Genomic DNA, 16694 nt, shown 5'->3' with positions numbered 1-16694 from the left:
CATAGTGAGTTCTCCAACTGGCAGCTATTGGAACATTTCGGGTTTAATTTCGCTTTGAACTTCACTGTTCAGCACACTTAACTACCTACATATAATCAAAACACTTAGGCTAGATGCTATCAAAGATAATGAAGTATTGTCTCCTAGTTGATTTATAATTTTTAAACACAGCACTGGTAAACACTAAAAACAGAGACAATTTTCTAGAATGATCTGCATCAGTAAAGATGGTTTATAGCAAATTAACTATTATGAGCTTTAGCACGGCCAAGCTGCTGAGATAATTTCACAATTACACAGCTGCACAGAGACAGGAATAGACCATGTCCTGTCAGGTGCGCAGAACTGCATCTCCTGTACGTGCCTGCATATATATCTATGTCATAAGAATTCAAGCAGCATCCCTTACATTTCAATAGCATTGTTCCAAAGATACAAACAAATCATCTGTCTTTAGAATTTGGAAAGTTCTGTCTGACCAAATATATCAGAGATTGAATTTTAAATATTCTGGTAACTTTAAGTTCAATCATACTTTGTCACTGATATCACCTAGCATGTAACTTTTTAACAAGTATTATTAAATAAAATGTATACCTAACTTAAAGTGACAAGGATCCTGAATATTATCTTATTTAATTTTTTAAAGATTTTATTTATTTATCTTTAGAGAGGAAGAGAAGGAGAGAGGGAGAGAAACATCAGTGTGGTTGCCTCTCATGCATCCCCTGCTGGGAACTGGCCTGCAACCCAGGCATGTGCCCTGACTGGGAATCGAACCATGACCCTTTGGTTCAAAGGCCCACGCTCAATCCACAGAGCTACACCAGCCAGGGCAGATCCTGAATATTATTAATATTATGATAAGATGTATTTACTTTATAATTTCAATTTTTAAAATAAATATTCAGGTGGCTCTAAGATAAGAAGCCTTACGTCTAATGGTTGGAAATCGAAAAGTAGTATCATACATAATATTTTTAAAATAGTGAAGACTAAGGAAGTCTTTCTTTCATTGAAATTGAATATTAAAAGTCTACTTTGAATAACATAAATCTTAGATGAATGCCTGAGAAGAATTTTTCGAGGCAATGAAATCTGGGAAGAGGAAGGGAATGACAACAAAGAGGCTGAGATCCACTGTATTTCGAACACACTTTTCTGTATGACTTGGTCCTCAATAGAGTTCGTAAACCATTAACTTCAATTACACTGAGAACCCCCAACAAACCCTGGGTGTTGTACATCTCATTAATTTTAAACACATGGAGACTGGAATAAGTGGACTTTGAATTAACTCAACCCAAATGACCTAATATTAAACCATAATTGGAATTCAGTTGCTTTAAATTGCTTGCCAGTCTGAAAGGCAGAATAGATTGCTATACTAAGGTTTATTACAATTGTATCTATTTATAATGTTTCACAATAATATTTTTATAAGGTCTGAAATTGGGAAAATAAAGAAATTTTACTGGTGTTTCTATATATTTTCTTAAAACTGGGGGCCTTTCATCAAATTTCAGGTTTTTAAGAGAGAGAAATTTTACTGTGAATTCATTAATCTAAACATTAAATTTCAAACACAGAACGTCAAATGCTAAATATATCTGCTAATAATACTGTTTTTGGTAAATCAGTAATTTCCGTAGTTTTAGCTCTCTCTGTAATCACTTCTATGGTGATGAGGCAAAGTGTCATTTTAATATCAGCTAATAAGAATAAACATATATTAATAAGAGAAATATGTTGCTAAATAGTGAGAGTAAAAAATGGGACCACATATTCTGAAAACAAAAATAATTTTGAAAAAAATCTGCTAGTTAGTGGAAGTTTGGTATCATTACCCTATCTGCTCGTAAAGAGTAAAGTCACTATATGAGAATATTGTTATAATAGTTTTGTGTTACTTGTACTAGCCTTTATAATATTTGATTAGTTTATACAAGATATAAGTACTTAACAGCTACATTTCAACAGGGCCCTTATTGCGAACATTCTATTTTAAGTAAATTGTTCAACCTTGGCTAAATGTTCATGCATTCTGCGTACCTTCAAGTCACATTTATAGAAAACTATGAAGAACAGATAACATATGATTTAAGCCAATCCTCCTCTAAAATTTGTAATATACACATGCAGCTTGTGAATACTCATACCTGAGAAAAAATGTGCCCTGAAGCCCTTTTTGGATACAGTGTTGTCAGACTTGAACTCGATTCTCATATTGTTGAACTGGGATGTGATCACCTCGGGCACTTCGGCACCACAAAACCTGCCGTGCAACTTCGACTCGGAGGAGAGGCCACTCCAAATCTCCACATAATCGTATTTGCAAACCTAGGGGGAAAATGGCTACTGTAGTCACCAGATTTGAAGGTATCAGAGAACTGACGTTTATTTCCTAAATTTTACTTTTCAAATACAGTTGACATTCAATATTATTTGATATTAGTTTCAGGTGTGCAGAATGGTGATTAGACAATCATACAGTTTACAAAGAGATCCCCCTGCTATCTACACTACCCACTGGGCACCATACATAGTTATTATAGAATCCTTGACTATATTCTCTAGGCTATGCTTTATATCCCCATCAAACTGGACTTAATAGGCGAAGGAAAAAAATCAAGAAAACGGTCCAAATATGAGAGGGAAAGCCTTGAAAAACAGATTTAAGAATTCTCTGAACATCTCCTTCCAAGAGATTTATATACAAGTGTGTGCTTGTTAATATATATTTAGAGCATGCATCTGACATCTCCTTTTAAATGTTTAAATTTTCGCTAGAAACTGAAAGAACTTGTCATGTACTGTCTTCTTTCATACTAACAACACTTACATTGCATTTGGTACATTTAGTCCATGACACAACCACTAGCAATAGAAATGATCCTTTCTATTGTAAAATGAGAAAACTAAGGTTCAGAAATTTTATATAACTTGTCCCAAATTACACATATCAGAGGTGGCAGCATGGTGATGTAGAGTTTGGCTTCGTCCAGAGCTGCCTCCCAGAAACTTTATTCAAATCAAAACAGCATCCTTAGGAACTTTCAAAGTGGGACAGATACTAGGTATGTAATAAAAAGGATCCCTTGCCTTTCAAACTTACAAACAAACCAATATTTCTTCATTTCTTTGACTTCCTAGGTTCTGTGAAGTTACTCTGTGGTACTGCTGCAGTGAAAAAATTCTGAACAGTGGAATGGGGGCAGAAACTTATACTAAAATGAAATCACATTTATATGTAATATATAAACACCGCCAAAATGTTAGAAGCTACATGAGTGCCAGGTATCCTTCAGCAATTTCATGGGCACTACTAACAGATGTTTCGATACAAGAATTTTAAAGTTGTGACAGGGCACATCCTAAAGAACACATCTTGTGTGAATGACCTTATTACACAAATGAGACATTGGCAGGTTTAACAATGCACATGATTGAACCCTGGGGCATGATCTGTACTTTGCAATATGTCAAATCAAATTACTACTTTGTGTGATATTCATTAGGCGGTGAATTAGCAAAATGCTGGTAGGAAAAACGAAATAAGCTTTCTGTCTACTTTGTTGCAGCTGCAACTTTTGTTTAGAGAAGGGCTCTGACATAGGAGAATGTCACCAAGGACAAAGTTGTTTGACAGTGACTTTGCTTTTGGATATCAATTTAATGAACACAATAACTAAGTTTTAATTTAACTCACTATGCTATAGGTCAAGTGTTTGCTCGTGTCTTCATTTTAAATAGTTAAGATGTCAAACTACACAAATGCACAGAATTTTGTAACAGCCTTCCACACAAGGAACATCATTGTAAGTTGAAGAATTCTGGGACATGTTACAGAGTTTGTAAAGGGTCCCCCAGTGACTGAAGACCACTGCTGTGAGAAGAATGCGTTTGGAACACAATGCTCCATTAATTTACAGCCCTCTGCCCTTTTCCCTCCTGAATATAAACTTCTAGCCTTCTTAGGAACATGAACCCATTCATGAATCAAAATGTCATACCTGGAACCACTAACAGCTTTAGGGAAAACCGAGAGAACAGAAGTCATTCGACACAGAGCTCATAGCCAACCACAGAACTGGTAGGGAGACTCCCATTTTCAAAAAAGTGTTACTCACATGGAAGCTTTTCCAAAAAATACTATAAAAATTATTTTCTCCATTTCAAAGTATCTCCAAATTTGAGATAACACTAAAGAAAAATGATGTTCCATGTGTATGAAGTATGTTATAAATATAAATTGTCGTCTTTCCCATCATGAAACTTAGCCATGATGTAAAGAAGATCTCAGATATCCACAGAGCCCTACGATTCCACAATTCTCTGAAATACATAAGTTCATCACATTTCAGACTTTAATTTCCTCTAAGGAAACACAAAAGTCAACAACTTCGTTTTACAAAGCCATTAGTAAGCGATTTAAAGACACACAGGACTGCCTTTCAAATAAATTATTTCACTTGTTTAAATGTGGTCACCTAACACAAAACCGTACCTTTACTACAGAGAACTTTTGCAAAAGAAAGACAGTATCAAGTATCAAGTAAATGCATCTTTTATTGAGGTTAAAAATACCAATTTTGTAAATCAAAGGTAGTATCGACTAAAAGCACTTTATTGGGGAGAAAGTATTAATCTGTCCTTAGTTGTGAACCATGAGCACATTAATAATAACACATTACTTATGTAATAAAAATGTAACCATTTCCACAAGTCAAATATACTAGGTTCTCCCAGAAGAATATTTTTGTTATGACTCAACCAGTAGATTTTGATTTATTTTTTTCAAGAAAAACCTATGTGACATAAGCTGACCCTAATTTCTTTTAGTTCTTTAATAAATCAAAAAATGCTGTCTATTAATACACTAAGTAAAAACTCCCTCAGAGTAATTTTCAGTTTCCCAGAAACAGTCTAAAATATTATCCAATGCCAACAGGAATTGTAAACAGTTGCAGAAATGAGCAGTGGACCGTAGAACGACTACAGCACCTATATTACTGTATCTGAAACACAGTCTTTCTTTACATTTTTAGTTCACCATTTGCCTTCAGGAATTCCAAAAACATGACAGAAAAAAATCATATTTATTGTCCACCTACTTCATTGCCCTCCAATTCAAAGAACTCGAACTTCACAGAGATCCTGTACTGGGTCGGTGCAATCACTTGCCACATGCAGTTTTTGTTCGGAGGGTACTCCTTAGGCCAGCCTGGGGTGGTTATGGTGCCATTAAGTTTGGTAAGGAGTCCGCCACAAGCCGCTAGAGGGAAAGAACAAGAAAAAGTCTTCCCTTGACAAAGCTATCCCCACCTTTGCGCCTTCCTACAATAACCGAGCATCTGAACATTAAATTTCAACTGCCTTCCAGATTTTTCAAAATCTAGAGAGCCGAAGTCTCTGTCCCTTAAGACCCTGGTACAACTTCCTAGATCATCTATTCCCGCTTATTCACTGATATTTTGCAGCTGTGGAGCCACGCGAAGTATGGCTGCACTATAACACTTTAGATTTTAAAGCTGGGTGACCAATGTAAGGAAAACTGGGTGTCAGCACCCTTGTCTCCTAAGTGAGCTTAATAATATCTACAACATACGGTTATTGTGAGAATCAGTGAAAAGATACATATAAAGTTCAATGCCACCTGATGAAGTAAGATCAAAATCAATTGTTTATTTCTTTAAACTCTTTTTTCCCAGCACAAGCAATTCTTGGAAAGAGCTGTCTGACCAGCAGGCAAGATAAACTATAATAAATGGAACATAGCTGTAATTCCCAAAACTCTACTTAACACTCAGTATTCTTTCCCTTTTGGATGCTCTGTTTTAAAAAGTGACTATTTATGTTACCTCTCTTCCTCACTGAAAGGAAGTTTAGCAAAATCAGGGCATCTAACAGCGAGCTGATGATAAGTATATTGTACATGGTTTACCATTAATTGCTAGGGAATCAAGAGTTATTCAAAGAACCTGTTCTCTAATTGTCTTTGTGGGTACACACACACATGTACAGGTAGGACAACAGCAAGTTTACACTTATGAATACATGAAACATTTATTCTTGCATTGTTTAGTACATATTGGATAATTTTCCATACAAACAACTGTAAACCTACTTTCCCCCCGCCCTGTGTGTACATCTATAATCTTTAATTATAATCTCGTAAAAGATTATATCTATAATTTATATTATATTTATCTTTATAACTTATATTATATTTATCTTTATATCTCTAATCTTTAATTATAGATATGTATCTCTTAAGTTTAAACTTTTAGGAAGAAAGAGGGAGTCCCTGATTTTTATAAATAGGTCAACTGGGGTGTGGCCTGTATTCATTAAGCAAATAATTCTGCCACCTTTGCCACTTACTATGTCCTCTGTTAGACACACTAAAGAACAAGGTGCTCATGCGTGGGGAGCTCCCACTGTTGTGGGAAACACCACAAGTAACTTCAATAAATACATCGATATAAATGATGCTAAAGTGCTACAGGTTCACTGAGAATGATTTTGGCAGAAATTTCAGAGGGGAATAAACGAGGACTAGAATGGAGAAAGGTAGATCAGTTGATGGACTTCTCTGTTATTCGAGTAGAGGAGAAACAGGAAAGAGTCGGTTTTAAATTCTGAAGGAGGAATGGGGGCTGGAGTGGCTCACTGGACTGAGCACCCACCCGCATGGAAAGGTCACTGGTTTGATTTCCGGTCAGGGCACATGCCTGGGTTGTGGGCCAGGGCCCCAGCTGGGAGCCTGCAAGAAGCAGCCCATCCATGTTTCCCTCCCTCTCTTCCCTTTTCTCTAAAAATAAGTAAGATCTTCAAAAAAATTCTGAAGGAAGAGATCACAGCACAGGATAACAAAACACTATAAGAAATCTCACCTTAGACTAACAAAGGAAATGTAGAAAACATGACAAAATTTCTTTGATCATGAATCTTTTCTTAATATAATGTTATTTAGTTCCTGCTTTACATCTGACTGTGCTAGGTACCAGAAATACAAAGATGATTCAGAATCAGGGTTCTGTGGTTTCATAAGAAAGATGCACCCATAAATTACGTAAGGAAAAAGTAAATGATGGGTGCATAGATAGATGGATAAAAATCTAGGCCCAGAGAGAGAGAGAGAAAAATAGAAACATATATAGATCAGATAGATAGATTAATTAATGGATAAATAATTGGCCCGGTGGGTAACCCAAGGAGGAAATGATTGATTTTATAATGAGAACCCAGGCAAGGTCACATTAATGGTAACTATAAGCTGAGTCTCACCAGTTGAGGAAAGAAGTTACTATAAAGGAAAGGAAAGGAAAGGAAAAGGGAGGCAGAAAGAGCAAGAGAATAAGATTATAGGGAACGAAAGGCATCACGCGGCGGGGTTCGGGCAGGGAGCGCCAAGGGCAGAGTCAGTCCTACCTTCACAGCCCCTTTTGTCCGGCCCCAGCTCATAGCCAGGCTCGCATGCACACTGGTAACTGCCCAGCGTGTTCAGACATCGCTGCTCACAGCCTCCGCGGTCGGGTTTGGCACACTCGTCTTCCTCTATAAAGACCGCAAGAGTTAGAGGGTGACTGCGGTGTTTTGTTTTTGCTTCCTAAAATGTTAAGATTATTTTGAAAATATAGGCTTAATAGCTCGGAATGAAACTGAGACAATTGCCTCAAGAAAGAAGCAAGAACAATCTGCAAGCCCTTCATACAAAAAAAAAGCAAAAAAACAAAACAAAAAAAGACTTTATGGCGCTGCAACCCAAGAACGTGTAAGAACCAGGAGAAGTCTGAGAAACCCAGAACAGGGCCGACTGAAGACCACCGTGTCTCACACACATTATGTGCAGCTTCCAAATTTAAGATCAAAGGGGATTATTAAAGCCGAGAGATTTTCTAGAATGAAAGAGAAAACCTTACTGAAAAAACACAGCTTCACCTATCGATTTCATAGTATAATTTGCTAGATAGCCTGGAAAATGCTTCTAAAGAAATAGATTACAATGAATATAAATTAAAAAGAAAAAACTCAGAAACTTACTGGAACTCTTTAAATTTAAAGCACTCAGTGCTTTATTAAAGACATATTAATCTAAAAATATAACAATTCCATATTCTGTAAGTGAATATGCTATTTTAATTATATAAAATGTATATGAAATATATGAAATATATATACTATTTAAAAATATATATGACAAGTTAATCTATAATTTTACTCTTCAGATATAACCTAATGTGAGTTAGCAAATTAGCAAATAATAGTCTTTGAAAAAATTATATATCAGCAAAACACTAAGCATTTTTGATAATCAAATATATAAATATCACATGAGAGAATCCTGATAGAATATCATAGAATATAACACATAGAGACTTAAAACATGTAAATGTACATTTTAATTAATACTTTGAATATAGCAGATAGTAAAATTGCCAAGGTTCTCTGCCTTTCAATTCATATGCTGAATATCTAAGTAACTCTTAGGAAAAATCCATTATACTGTTGTTTTTTAAATAATGAAAATGATAGATACTGTATTTTTCAGACTATAAGACATACTTGGAGGGAAATGGAACAACAGCATAATCAATAAAATATATATTTTTAAAAAGGCACACTTGTATTTTCTTCCTCCTCTTTCCCTCCCCCCAAATTTGGGAGGAAAATGTGGGGTGTGTCTTATAGTTCAAATGCAGCTTTACATTTACATTGGTGAAATATTGTGTTGTTTATGTTATTAAATATTTTACCATATCTTTTGCTTCAAAAAATTTTTTCTATTTTCCTAAAATTAGGTGTGTCTTATGGTCCAAAAATATGTTATTTCTCATAGCAAATTTTGACATACACAACTGAATCCACCACTTATCCCATAACACTCAGCAAAGAAAAATTTTTTGTCTTCCCATAGAAGAATTTATTCTACAATGACAAATCTAACATAAGCATCTATAAATTCTCTAATTGCATATTTGATGTTACTATGTTTACTAAAATAGTTTTCTTTTTACTTTAAAACATGCACTAAATGTGGAACATGAAAATAAACTGAAATTGTTATACAATAAAATTAAGGCTTATAAGTAATAACTCTGTCAAAAATAAATTTTAAGTGTTAGATCAGTAGTAATTCTTTGTCAAGTAAAAGTGCCCTGGCTGGTGTGGCTCAGTGGACTGAGTGCCAGCCTGGAAACCAAAGGGTCACCAGTTTGATTCCCAGTCAGGACACATGCCTGGGTTGTCGGCTAGGTCCCCAGTAGGGGGCATGCGAGAGGCAACCACACATTGATGTTTCTCTCCCTCTCTTTCTCCCTCCCTTCCCCTCTGTCTAAAAATAACATAAAATAAAATCTTAAAAACAAATTAAAAAAAAAGACTTTTTAGGTATTCCAATAAGGATGCCATGAATTGTTTTCAATGCAGAGAAAGCCATTCTGTAATGGGTGATTTCAAAGTGCCGTCACCTAAAAGCAACTAGATGAACTACAAGTCAGTAAACCTCTTTCTGGCTGCGAATCCTTTGTTGACTGCATTGCCATTTTTTTCTCCCAGTCTAGATATCCCCTTCAGGATTTTTCTTTGCTCATTTCATTAAAAAAACGGTAGAATATCCTAATGGAACTCTGATCCTGTGCTACAAAGTCCAAAATTCCAGTATTTTACCAATAACCTTTCCCATCTAAACCCACCGAAATCCCCTTATGAACAGGGCGGATTTCAACTTTCAATAAAACCTTGCTCCAGTTGGCCTCTACCTCAAAACTAAATATCACATTTACCCCCGACAAGGAAAATCTCACATTTCAAATGATTTCATATTACCTTTAAAAAAATTGGCAGCAAAGCCTGCCTTGTTCACAGTTCCATCAGAAACAAACTTCATCCACAAAGTATTGGAGGTGGACCTGATGTCTTCGGGTTTATCATAACCGCAGAAGCGCCCTATCAAAGGGCTGTTTTCACTGGTCCCATCCCGAACTTCCAGGTAGTCATAGGCACAGTTGTCATGTCTTTCGATCTTAAAGAGTGAAAATGTGTGAATATCTATCTTATTAATAGATAAAACAACTTCTATAAAAAGATTATTATGGACATGGGTATGGTCACATGACACATTACCTATATCAAATGAGAATGTTTCTGGCAAGTATGCATGGTAATAGCTACACCACCCATGAATAATGCCCATATTCTGGTAGACACAGACAGATAAAAACACAAGTCTACAGTACAAAACACCTACATGCACCCAGATCCACAATAGTTAACTGCCTTTTAAAACAAAATTAAAATACACGTGGTAATCTTTCGGGGTAGAATTATATCCTAAATTGTAATTCTGAAGAAGTACTTCATTCTCCTTGACAGTTATTAACCAATATATATTCTCAGCCAAACACCCCAAAACAGCATGTCACAAGCATAAAAATGTTAAATAATTAAGATCTCCCTGTCTAGGCTTTGTAGCTCAATAACAAAGACTAGTTTACCTAATTTAAACTAATCTAAAATACTTAAAAGAATGAAAAGATTACTTTTAGTGAGGTAATCCACAAAGTACAAAGATAAACACTTTTGTAAATGGTTTAGGACTTTGCAGCCTGCAGTAGTGAGGGGTACGACTATTAAACATCATAAGGGAACCATAACCAAAATAGTATGTAGGAACACGGACAAGTACCTCAAACTTAACCTCACTTAAAGTAACGTAGGTGGAGATTTCAATGTAAACATAAGTAAGCCCTGAGTTTATTTCACTTCTTTCCTGCTTTATTAACATTTCTTGAAAGTTGGTACTATAAGCAATTCCAGTATTCCAAACATTTTCTCTTCTGTATTTCAACATACTGAAGCACTCAAGTAAAATAGTGCTACAGACACTTCTTTACAAATCACTGCTGTCAGGTCGCAGACAAGCTGTCCACAGCGATTTTAGACATTATCTGCAGGCATGCACAAAGTCAGGCCAGAACCAGTCTGACTGGAGAAGAGGAGAAGCACCAGTAACTACGATAGAAAGAAAAGCTTCCTACAGGGTGTGCCCACAGGAGTTTCGAGATTCTATGATCCTCAAATAGTGTCCTCGTCTGCTCAGAGATGCTGGAGATTCACTAACAAAAGCACTTGTTCAGATTTCTTTTCTGTACTTACATTAAAATCTAAATATCATTAGGAGAGCTAAAGTCATGACATAAATTCACAAAAAGGTGTAAATAATAGACAGCTACTAAATTCTTTATAGATTTCAGCAGAACGATGGACAAATTTTATCTTAAGGGATCTTTTATCTGAAAGGGGAGAGGGTAATATAGACAATTAAAAAAGTACAAAAATAGAAAGACTCTTTGAAAAATGGCAGACTGATGTAAATGGATAATAACCAACAAAACCACAAAGCACTGACGATTGATGAGGACTTTTGAAAAATGATACATTTTCAACATTAAATGTATAAGCTGTATATTGAAAATATATTATGTAAGCAAAAATAAATTGTTATAAACAGACAACTGACTACATGAGAAAAACCACCTGATAACCACTAGAACAATTTAAAATATATAAGGTACAGTCAATTCTCAGTATTTATGGTAGTTAAGTTCTATAAAGTCACTGAAAACAATGAATTAATGGATACATTGCTCCTGCAAAAATACTGGGTCAGGTATATTTGCAAAATTCTGATCACGAAATTTTTGTCAAGCAATCAACATACAATCTTCTTTTAAGTGTTTCTGTTTAAAGACACCTTAATACATATCACCAATTGGTTAACACTGAACTCATAGCCAAAAGCACTACAACTCATGCCTGAACGATGCTTATCCAAAATAGGTATTTTCTCCATAGGGCACATCAAAGCTGGGAATGTGCAGGTCAGATTACTCAGATATGTTGCTGCTCTGTGCATGTCCATGAGTGGCCCAGAAAGCACCGTGAGTACTGATTTGAGGGTTACAAACAAATTTGGCAGAGTGGGCAGATTTGTAAATACAGACTCTGGGAGTAATGAAAATCCACTGTACCTGGGTTTTAATGCTGGTTTAGTGCTCATTGTGTGAGAGTAGGTTAATGGCCTAAGTTCAGTTCCCTAATCTAAAAAGATTTAGATGGTATATTAGGACATTTCTAAATTCTTTGTCACTTCTGAATGTCTCTGAACCCTAGACCTCTAGTTAAATTCTGGCACACTGCGTGCTAGGCCCACCATAAGGTAAAGCTTTTCACCTACCCAGGCTGTTTCCTTTCGTATGGAAGCTTACGAACCCCTGATAAAGGATATATTAATTCCCAGCCATTGAGCATCATGTGCTCACACACTCACATATAATTCATCCATCCATTCATCCCTCCCATCGTCAAATATTTATCATGCATCTAGTCGCACAGGAGATACAGTGATCAATAAGATAGGAAAGATTCCTATCCTCTGACGATCATATAGAGTGAGAGACAAAGACCATGTAAATAAATTCATAGCAAATTCCAAAATATTTAAGTGAAAATGAACCAAAGCAAAACAGAATAATGGTTTATAGACAACTGTAAGTAAGAAAATATTTTTGAGTTATTTAAACCAGGAAAAAAACCCAGAAAAGGATTTTTTAAGGAGGAGATGATTAAGCAGAAATCTGAATCAAGGAAGAGAGGAGGAAAAACTCAAAAATCTGGAAGTAGAAGGCTGTGATGGGGGAATAAACTTGGTGTTTTCGAGGAAGAGAAGGAAGGCCCAGAGACTCATGCCACAAAAAGAGGGAAAAGGAGCTTGGTACCAAACTACGGCTTGCCTTTGTCCGTGATAATTAAACCTGTGTTTTACTGTAAATACAACTGAAAAATCCCTGAAAACATTTAAGCAGAAGAGCGTTATGATCTAACTTACATGAGGTAAGTATCATTCTGGCCATGTGGACATCAGGGCAGAGATGTGCGGCCATAGCCAAGTTTCTAGAGAAGGGGCAGTGGTGGAAACAGAGTGGCGGCCAGAAAGGCAGGTGGGTATAGCATGGTCATGTATGGCACATAGTTGAAAGAAAAAATAAATAGATGTACTGATGGGTTGGCCTCAGGGTTGAAGAGAAAAGTAGAATTAAGGATATTCTTTGAGTAAATAGTAACATGCTGAAATAGTAAGTACCAAAATAAGGAAAACCAAAGAAGTGTGGGTTAGTGAGTAAGACAACAGAAGGTTTGGACCTAGTCATTTAAAGATGAGTCCTAGTAGACACTCAAATATATCCAATATATAAATGAAGGAGGGGGAAAAATGTAAGGAAATAAATCAAATTTGAGAGAGAACAGGGAAACTATAGATAATAAACAAAATGTACTGTGAGCCAAACTATGACACGACTTTTCCCTAATCCTAAAGCTTAGTAATAATTTATTCATTCACTCAGTCAACAAGTATTTATTGTAACTACTTTGTGTTTGGCATGATCCTAAGTGCCTGAGATGTAAATCTTTCCTATTTGTCCTTCATGCTATCCTAGTTTTTAGATGCATGGAATATATGCATTTTCTGACCTCACTTCTGTAATAAAATTCCATAAAACATTGAGTTATATACTGAAAGACAGTTCATTGCCTAATTTTTGCAATATTACAACATACAAGTATTGAGGTTATTAGGTAGATAATTTTTTAATGAATCAGTTCTTTTATTTTCTATATAGCACGTGAATCCTACCCAACTTTAGTTTACTGTTAATGATAAAGTGGTCTAATTTGAATAATGTTTGCAATCTTATTGATCCATTAAAATACCAAAATGCAAATGTGAGTCAAATAATCTCAGAACCAAGTTTTCCAACAACGCAAAATTGCCAACGGCATAAACATGATTACAGCAGAAAACATCATTTTTCCATGATTAAAAAAATATGTCTTGGAAATTAAATGGCACATGCAAAGAGGTACAGATGAGGCTCAAAAATTATATGACATAGTTTGCAGTGGGGTGCAATATTCTCTGGGTTTACGACTGAGTGCTGCCCGATTCCCCTGGGGCTCCTGCCATGAGGACAAGACAGCGCCACAGGCACTGCGCTCAGCACACATGGGAGGTGGGTGGGGTTCTCTTCCTCCGTCTCTTTGCTTGGACAGTGAATCTTCCTTCCGAGCAAGAAAGTCATAATCTCCAGTTGTGGCATCTCGCAACCCGTGCCAGGATTCATCACCTCTGTCTCACCATTCCTTCCCACTGCACTTGGGCTCTCAATTTCTAGACCGATTTTTTAAAGTTGAAACACACTGGAGTTCCTGATCACTTCCCCATCTCCTGGCTTGTAATCCCTAACGCAGTTCTTCTGACCCCACGAAAATGACTCCCCAGCCATCTGGGGCATTTGGGGCCCAGACCGTGCTCCAGAATGCTGGCGGGCCCTCAGTGTATTTTGTTCTCATGTAATAACATGATGCTAGTGCCGACCTCCTCCTCCAAAAATATTCTTCATGAAGTCAAAAGCTCCTAAGAACACTTAAATCCCCGTTTCTGATATAAACAATTTTCTGTATAATGGCAAAAAATAGATTTTCCCCCAACAACAACAAAAAAGATGACCTACCTTTTAACCTCTTAGTTTCAAAGAGAAATAAAAGTTCTATTATTTAATGGAGCCTTCAAACAGCCTTGTGAAACAAGCCAGTGCATTTGTCAAAAGAAACTATTGTCAGTACTTCAAACATTCTAATTCAAATAGCACAGATAATGTAAACTCACTTTAATCTTCTAGAAAATGTCTGCGAGAAGAGAAAAGATGGGGCGGAAAAACTGCTTTGGCTCTTGATGTTACATTTTATAGGCAATCCTTTGCCTCTTGGCTGATTGAAAAGCTGATTCTCTGGCTATTTGCTACTTTAATGAGGATCCCTTTAAATGCCACTGTCATTTATGGAGCCCACGCCCCCCGAGTGTTGCCTGAAAGACTTTACCTCAAAGGCCTGAAAGGTCAACCCCACGTAGTAGGCTTCTGTCACTGTTATTTTCCACACACATTCTTTCATGGGTCTGTAGTCGTCAGGATAATTAGGAGACTGAATCTGCCCCTCGTTTTTACGTATCTCACCTCCACAGATGGCTGAGGACGGCAAAAATAAATAAATAAACCTCGGCAAGCCACTTCATTTTCATTTTCTTCTAAGATAACATTTTAGCTCAGTGCCTGGAGCTGAGTCCATAAAGACCAGGTTATAACAATCAAAGTTGGCTGGTTGTACTGTTGTAAATATTTAGATGCTGCTAAAAAAAGAAAAGACAAAAAACCTAGCCAATTAGCTGTATTAGAAATATAACACAGGAATATATGATTTTTTTAATCACCATTAATTCACACCTTTACTGCAAGAAAAAAACGCTTATTTCAACACTGAAAAGCCTTTAGAGATTTTGTACATTTAGTGTGAGTTCGCTCTGTGACTCTCTGAGCAGCTTCTTTCGGGCGTTGCGACCTCAGGTGGAGCGGCTGATCAGGGGAGGCGCTCCTCCGGCGTGGGCTGGCGCCATGTGCTCACCATCTGCGGCTCCATCCAAACAACCCTTTTCACTGCCCTGCAGTTAATCTTTGAAACAAAATGCCTCCATTTACTTCAAAGTTTGAGGGAGGCAGGGATCTTCCGTCTTCTAAATTCCCTAAACTCCTGTCCTAGCAGAGGCAGGGGCAAGAAGGGTCTCCTCCACCCACAACCCAGCGAGAAGGGAGCAAGCCAGGGAGTACAATGCTGACGCATTGTCTTAGAGAAGGAGAGAACAAGGCGCCTACTAAACTCGTCCTTGAATGCTGACCCTCTCCGTCGGACAATGCGTGCTCCAGAATGTGCACAATTACTTTCTGTGCAGTTTCCTAAAACAGAGCATTTCAGCAATACAGGCACGGAAGGGACACAGACCCAGTATGAAAGAAAATGATCGTTTCTTCAGAATATTCGGATACCAGCACGTAAAAACATCTGCAGTTCAAGAACGCTCGTGCCCTCCCCCGGAGAACTTGGATGTGGTGGTGCATCACTGGTACTAGAAAACAGGTTGTTCCTGCACTTTGTATTTACCGTGTAGTTTTATGGAAAACCATCCTTGTGAATATTACAATGCAAGCTTTGAAAACTTCATAATGAAAGTACAGTTACAATATCACTCTAGGGAATTTCCACTGATTTGTTTTTATTCTCTCATGTTTTTGAAAGAAAGGATATTTCTGTTAAGGGCTCTTGGAGGACGTAACCTGTAAAGGTCAGTGCTACTTGCCTTCATAGAGCGCCGCGAAGCCTTTTCCCACCCAGTTGCTGCTGCTCCGGAACTCGATCCACATTCTGCTGTCTGTGGAGGTGAGGACTTCAGGCAGTTTGTCCCCACAGAATCTGCCTAAAAAATACAAGAGTGAAGAACGACTCCTAAGTATGACTCTATATGCTCACCACTTTCCACATTAGCTATAAAGTATACATAAAACCTGATCTGGTTCCAGTCTCTATCCTTAGTAACTAGAGTCATAACTGTGCCTTCATATTTACTTAATAAAGGTGGAGAAATAAAACCGTCTCTGTATCTATTTATAAATTATTAGAACATATGCTCAGATGAACCAACTGATGTCAGTACCTTATCTGTAAGATGAGGAAATGGCTAGTTTAAAAGACATACTTGTAAATAGTCATGTGATACATTGGGCGGGGAATATTATTCTATA

General features: G+C 36.9%; 1 protein-coding gene across 3 annotated transcripts in view; it reads right to left on the bottom strand.

Annotated features, from left to right (window-relative positions):
• TLL1 (tolloid like 1) overlaps positions 1 to 16694 on the bottom strand; it is a 160947-nt gene that overhangs the window by 31016 nt on the left and 113237 nt on the right. For all 3 annotated transcript variants that reach the window (XM_037058344.1, XM_037058345.1, XM_037058347.1), the window contains 6 exons: positions 16253 to 16369; positions 14944 to 15089; positions 9832 to 10027; positions 7435 to 7560; positions 5115 to 5275; positions 2160 to 2340 (listed from right to left, as the gene is read on the bottom strand). In XM_037058344.1, coding sequence (XP_036914239.1) covers positions 2160 to 2340; positions 5115 to 5275; positions 7435 to 7560; positions 9832 to 10027; positions 14944 to 15089; positions 16253 to 16369 — 927 coding nt within the window. The remainder of the gene's footprint in view (positions 1 to 2159; positions 2341 to 5114; positions 5276 to 7434; positions 7561 to 9831; positions 10028 to 14943; positions 15090 to 16252; positions 16370 to 16694) is intronic.

The sequence above is a fragment of the Sturnira hondurensis genome, unplaced genomic scaffold (genome assembly GCF_014824575.4).
Source record: "Sturnira hondurensis isolate 20B ecotype Veracruz unplaced genomic scaffold, ASM1482457v3 Scaffold0010128, whole genome shotgun sequence".
Lineage (NCBI taxonomy): Eukaryota > Metazoa > Chordata > Mammalia > Chiroptera > Phyllostomidae > Sturnira > Sturnira hondurensis.
The sequence above is the reverse complement of the archived record's forward strand: the minus strand, read 5'-3'. Positions and strand labels throughout refer to the sequence as shown.